General features: G+C 36.2%; 1 protein-coding gene across 1 annotated transcript in view; it reads right to left on the bottom strand.

The window, feature by feature from the left end:
* The window catches only part of LOC106871229 (uncharacterized), a 15,362-nt gene that overhangs the window by 3,286 nt on the left and 5,111 nt on the right, over positions 1-6,965 (bottom strand). Inside the window, exons 3-6 of the mRNA XM_014917581.2 lie at positions 3,071-3,136; positions 2,078-2,347; positions 892-1,236; positions 242-277 (exon numbers count right to left, since the gene is read on the bottom strand). Coding sequence (XP_014773067.1) covers positions 242-277; positions 892-1,236; positions 2,078-2,347; positions 3,071-3,136 — 717 coding nt within the window. The remainder of the gene's footprint in view (positions 1-241; positions 278-891; positions 1,237-2,077; positions 2,348-3,070; positions 3,137-6,965) is intronic.

Below are 6,965 nucleotides of genomic sequence, written 5' to 3'. Positions count from 1 at the left end.
TATATATATATATATATATATATATATATATATATATATATATATTACTGTCCGTCCATGTATCTATTTAATTATCATCTGTAGAGTGTTAGAAAGTATAGTGCAATAGATACAATCCATAAAGATTGCTCAATATACAGTATTCTATTGTATCTATGTAACTTGTTGTGTAGGTTGTTAACATACTTTAAAAATCCATTATAATATAGATTTTCAAATGTCAGAAATGGTGACTACTTACTTGGTTTTGGAATAGTATATCCAGGAAAGACTTGCACTATTAAAAGAAAGAAATGGAAAAGAAAACATTAAGATTTTTATTTATTAAAGAAATTTTTCACTTCATGATAATTCATGGTTTGAAATGTTTACTCTGTTTGTTGTGATAAAAACCAGTTACGAACTGGTCAACAATAATATAGTAAAATTAATTGTTTCAAACAATAATGTTGAGAGAAGGGGTGTTAGCCAATATCATTGACTCTCTTACATACATATATACATAAATACACACACACACACACACACATGCACACATGCATGCATACAAACACACACACACACACACACACAAATGATGGGCTCCTTTTAGTTTCTCTCTACCAAATCCACTCACAAGGCTCTAGTTGGCCCAGGGTTGTAGCAGAAGGCATTCACTCATGTTGCCACGCAGTGGGATTTAACCCAAAACCAAATGGTTGGGAAGCGAACTTATTAACCACACAGACACTCTTGTGCCTATTCTAATCATAATTATAAAGACAGATTATTAGCAAATACAGGTGGAAGTCAATTAAGTTGAGTGATATGGGGACAAGAAGAATCCGAAACAGGAGGGTAAGGAAGATATTAAAGCTGTATTTCACAAAAGTCCAAATTATGAAGACTTACTGTTGCAATGTTCCATGTTCAACAATTTCTTCACTGAAGAATCGATTTTACTATGATCCTTAACCTCAAAAACAAAATCTGTAACTGGGGATGAAACCAAAGCCTCGTACTCATCAAATGTTATTCTACTGGCACGAAGTCGCAAGATGTATAAATATATTCCTCGTTTCTTTATCTTATTGGCGCGTTTCAAATCAATTTTACTCACAGAGTCATCAGCTGAGAAATAAAAGACCACCTGAGCTACATGGCGACGCAATTTGCTTGACATTCTCCATATATGCCTCAGAGCGTGGATTTCGTGTTTTTTATGAGATGTTAATGTATTGTCATATTCACGGTTTCCTGTAAACAGAAGAAAAGATGTGAAATTACTAGGTTCTTATAATATTGTAAGTAACATATTTATAGTGGAAGAGGAATAACTGAGATTTTTGATTATTCAATCTTAATTCTAACCCAAAAGATTGAAAGACAAAATCAGTCCCTATGGATTTGACCCCAGAACATAGAGTTACATGACTGAATACTTCATTGCATTTTATCTGGTGTTTTACTAATTCTACCATCCATTTCCCTTCTGGTGGGATGTGAGAATATTTGCAATGAAAATAAGAATTTTGCAATTTGTAATATTACTGGAGCTTGTTGACTCAGTAAAGTATTGAAATACCAGCCCTTAGACCGTGAGTTCAAACTTATTGCAGGTGTTTTGCTGTGTTTCTGACCCCAAAAATTTATTCTACAGAGACCTACTTCTGAAAGTCAGGAAATAGTATGTAACTTGTAGGAAATTATACTTCTGATAGGCTGATACTCTAGACCAAGGTTTTGGCTTCAGTTTGGCACCATAGTCTGCCAGCAGGCTATGGAGGTCTTGAACCTTTTCTAGAAAATTTAAAAATTTAATGTATTTGCAAGCCATTAAGCAATTGAAGACTTCTAGATAGTCTTTTGTGTTATGATTTGCTTAATCTTTGCTTCCATGAGAATCACCAGTGAACAAAGGCTTTGCTGGTGTGTCAGGGGAAGGGGTGAACAAAGGATGTGATGGTGAGTATGGTGCAGTGAAGAAAGGATGTGATTTCATATGTATATAAGGTATTAAATTGCAGAATACCTTGCCACATAAATCCATACTTTCCACCACCCACCCCACTGTGTCCAGTACTAATAACATACTTACTGGGAAGTTTACGTAGGGTGTTTGCTAGTTCCTCAGTGTACTTGGTCCCGATTTTGCCGTTTTTCTTGAATTTTGCAATAGTGTGAACTCGATTTTCAGAAACAGCAAAAATTGAAATCCGGTTGTATTTCCTATTGTTTGTCTTGAAATTGCGGAACAGTCTAACCATGTGCTCTGCTCGTTGGATTTGAACATTAAATTGCTCCTTGGTCAAATATTTTGAAACATCCAAATATATCATCACGTCGCTCGATTTTCCTCCTGGACAAGCTGAAAGACAAACAAAATGGATTTCGTTGAGAAACATAAAAAGAAGCTCGAAATGTCACTTTGTGACAACGTTATGAAGCAAATTTCTATAAGGGACCCTAATTTAGCGTATACCTAAATTTGACCTTGGTGAAAGGGATCTGAACGCTGATTTATAAATCTTTAGGCGGTTTTTTGAAGTAGGGGCGGCATAACCGTGGGAAAGGAAAATATTACAGAAGTGAGGAGAAAAATATAAAAATATTTCTTTTAAATGTAGAAATTAGGAAAATGATTTTCATTTATGTTATTTCCGTTGTATAAAGCACAGGAATACTAAAAATAAATGAAAAAAATAAAATTCCGTTTTTCCTTTCCATCGATTAAAAGGAACTTCGAATTTGAACTCCGCCAATCTAAAATAGATATAGAGTTATCTCCCTTGAACTACAACCGTTGTACCGTCAGTATTTCGGATACTGGTCTTGAAAAAGAGTCGACGTTGTTCCTTTGTTCCTATTTAAGTTATTAAAACCGTAATAACCATAAAAATTATTAATGGCGAACAATAACTAACGCAACAAAAATAGACAACAATACCACACAAACATCCGTGGATACACACTGTGACACGAGTATCCCGTCTTTATGTCCAAGACAAAGCACACGAACACAAATTACTAAGAGATATATACACGCATTCATTACTGGAATGGATATGGAGAACAAAAGTCTTCAACTCACCAGAATTTCCTGGGTTATTGGTCACATAACTGTCATTTTCAAAGTCCTTGGCCTTTTTATAAGGAACTGAAATGAAACAAATAATGTTATTTAGCACAGTCTGTGTACGTACCTTGGTGTGTGTGTGTGTGTGTGTGTGTGTATGCTTCGTTGATAGAAGATGTAGGCGAAACACATAGAGTCCGAGTTATAGTTTTAATGATCCACATGAGAAGAAACGAAATGGAATTTGTGATATTCATGCCTTTGAAAAATCTGAAGGGAAATTCTTTGAACAACAATTCAAAAGTTTGCTTCTAGTTTGAAATCACCAAAGAACTTTCCCCAGTTTTATTCAATTGATTCTACAGACAGACAAACAGCTTTTATACACAAATTCTAGTGTTTATATCTATTTGATTTCACTTGTTAATCTTTCATTAAAATTTATGTCGAAAGGATAGAGTGAGTGCAATGAAGAAGAAGTTTTATTTAAAGAGTGATATAAAATATGAAGAATTAATAGTTAGTGTCTGGACAGTATCCCTGCTCTATATTCATAACCAAAGTTCAGGACTCACGACTTTTCAGTCCATCTAACAGCAAAAACAGACAACGTATAGGTGAAAAAGCAACACAATAAATATTGGTTTCAGATTTTTGCTCATAACCAGTAATTTTGAGAAAGCAGGTAAGTCGATTACATTGACCTCAGTGCTCAGGATGAAAGACAAAGCCGATCCCGGCAGAATTTGAAGCTAGAACGTAAAGATGGACGAAATGCCGCTAATTATTTTGCCCGGCGTTGCTAACGAATCTGCCAGCTGCCCGACGTTGCTAACGATTCTGCCAGCTCGCCGGCTTGCAACACAATAAATATTGAGGTACCTTTCGTTAGTTTGTAACCCCGAGCGTGATGGATTCTGTTAGCCTGGTTTAACCTAGAACCACGATATGAATAGGACAATAGACTCCGCTTAACTAGTTTTCCTTAAATGTACTACATGGACAGAGAGAAGGATGGATCAACTGGCAGACAGACAGAAAGATAAACTCTACCGGGCTGAGTTTAAATACTAAACAAAACGAGTTGAGAGAAATAACTCAGAGTGGTCAATTGCATGTACTTGAACAAGGTAGCCAAATACAGGTGTATCAAATAATCTGCATAAAGACAGTTTTTAACAACATTTGTATTGGTTTATGATTCATCCAGTTGAAATATGTACCACAAGGAGGTAAAGTACATCACTACCAGCAACATAAACTCTATAAAAATATGTGTAAACGTTACGTAAGCTTGCGTTATTGAGTTCGAACCCCACAAGGTTTACTAAAACTAGAAGAGTAATGAATTCTGTTAGGTTGGCCTTGCCCTAGATATATAAAGAGGTGATGATACTTATGTTCATCCGTACAAACATGCTTTTCGTCAAGGGCACAGCTACAGTTTATGCGTACTGGGCATAATAATAGAGTAGCTATCTGTTAAATTCTTTAATGCAAACCCGATGTCTTGTAGCTGTTGTTACTGCTGTCGTTACTACTGACTCACCAGAGAAAGTCACTTCTATTAAAAACATCTGTAACTGACAGCAGACAGAAGTAACCAGAGCAATGGAGTTTATTATTACAGCTGTGCACTACTACAACTCCTCACCACACACACACAAACAAATACATATCACCATCACCATCACTACGAAAACAGTAACAATAGTCTAGCAATTATCCAACTCCAAGTGGGGCAAGATGGAAGGACTTAATCTTCCTTACGAAACAATTGATAATAGTTTATATATATATATATATATATATATATATATAAAGTGAGGAGTGAAGGAGTCACTTTACGCAGGGCTTCTGAAACTGGTGGATGGGAGGAGGGTACCCTCAAATTTATGGCTTGCGATAAAATGTTTGTATCAGATCAAACTCTGCTGAAGGCACCTAAGGTGCAAGGTGGTGATAGTTTTATACCGAGCAGCGGGCTAAGTCTACCATCCAAGTAAGCTGTAGCAAGATTTGAACATTGAAAGGTAAAGTTGACCTCAATGGGATTTGAACATAGAAAGATTCACCGTCTTGTAGTATTGCTGGCTTTGTATCTCACTCAGAAACCTAACATTGTGTTGTGACATTTCGTCCATTTTCACATTCAGAGTTCAAATTCTGCCGAGGTTGACTTTGCGTTTTCTCCCTTTGAGATCGATAAAATAAGTACCATTCGAGCATCAGAGATGATGTAATCGACTTATCCCATAGCCCCTAATTGCTAATAGAGTGTCAGAGAGAAAAAAAATGCCTTGCAGTATTTATTCCAGCTCCTTATATTTTCAGTTCAAATCCTGCCGAAGTCAACTTTGTCTTCCACCCTTTCGAGGTCGATAAGAGGAAGTAACAGTCAAGTGCTCGGATCGATGTAATCAACTTGTTCCCCTTCCTTTCTTAGTTGTCGGACTTGTGCCTTATTAAGAAATCATCATCATCATCATCATTATTATTATTAGGCGGCGGGCTGCTAGAATCCTAAGCACACTGAGCGAAATGCTTAGCGGCATCTCGTCCGTCCTTACGTCCTGAGTTCAAATTCCGCCGAGGTCGACTTTGCCTTTCATTCTTTTAGGGTCAATAAATTAAGTACCAGTGAAGCACTTGGGTCGATGTAATCGATTAGTCCCCTCCCCCTAAATTTCGGGCCTTGTGCCTTTAGTAGAAAGGATTATTGGGCAGCAAGCTGGCAGAATCGTTAGCGCGTTCGACGAAATGCTTAGCGGTATTTCGCCCGTCACTACATTCTGGGTTCAAATTCCACCGAGATTGACTTTTCCTTTCATTCTTTCGGGGTCGATGAATTAAATACCAGTGAAACACTGGGGTCGAAGTAATCTACTAGTCTCCTCTCCCCAAAATTCAGGACTCGTGCTTTTAGTGGAAAGGATTATTATCAACTGGCAATTTGCCAGACCAAACTGGATATAAAAGAAATTAACAAAAAGAAAGACGAAGAAGAAATTCAGTGTCATGTCTCCGAGCCACCAACTGCATCTATGTATGTATGTTAATGTGTGTTAAAATATTGTATCGTTCTGATCCTGCAAATAAGTGGAATGTTATCTTGTTGAGTGTTGAGAAGTAAGATTTAAGATACCTCTCTGCTGATTCTAAAAATATTGTAGCAACTAGAATCATCAACGTCACTTCTCTGTGCACTCTGCAGGCAAACAGAAAGATTAGCTCTTGGTAGTGCTTGTTGTTTAAATAAACCTAGCTGTGGTTCACAGTTAAGCTGAAAAATCACTGGAATTAGATAAGTATTGGTCTTTTTAACTCTTTTGATACCAACTCACCAGAGACTGTTCCTTGGTGGTATGATATAACGTTTATGTTCTAAAGTGATTTAAATTAAAAACTTCCGTCAAAATTGCAAATACTAACTTAATAATAAAGATTTATTTTACTAAATTATTCATTATTTTCAAAATTAATTGAAACAAAGGCAATGTATTTCAAATGAAATATGATAATAAAAGGGTTTATTCTTTTGATACCAGTCCGCCTTTGACCGAGCTTGGTTCTACGATGCAGCATTTCTGTTTTAAAATGATTTAAATTAAAACCTTCTATCAAAAATTTTGTTAATTTATGTTCATACAAAAGTGTTCACTGAAACAGCCACAAATATTTGGGAAATCGGAAAATGGTAATTAGATCGTCTTTGATATTTTCATTGGTTATATATTTTATCAATTTGAATGGAGGAGAAGCAAAGACAGCTCTTGCAAGAATTGGACTCTGAGAGTATGGACATTAGATTCCGACTAGCACTCTACGGAGCTTGCTGCGCACATGTCCTTCTAGTCTCTAGCTCCCTTTCTCTACGTTACTCTCTCTCATATATATATATATATATATA

The sequence above is a fragment of the Octopus bimaculoides genome, chromosome 12 (assembly GCF_001194135.2).
Source record: "Octopus bimaculoides isolate UCB-OBI-ISO-001 chromosome 12, ASM119413v2, whole genome shotgun sequence".
Taxonomy (NCBI): Eukaryota; Metazoa; Mollusca; class Cephalopoda; order Octopoda; family Octopodidae; genus Octopus; species Octopus bimaculoides.
This window is presented reverse-complemented; position numbering and strand designations above follow the sequence as displayed.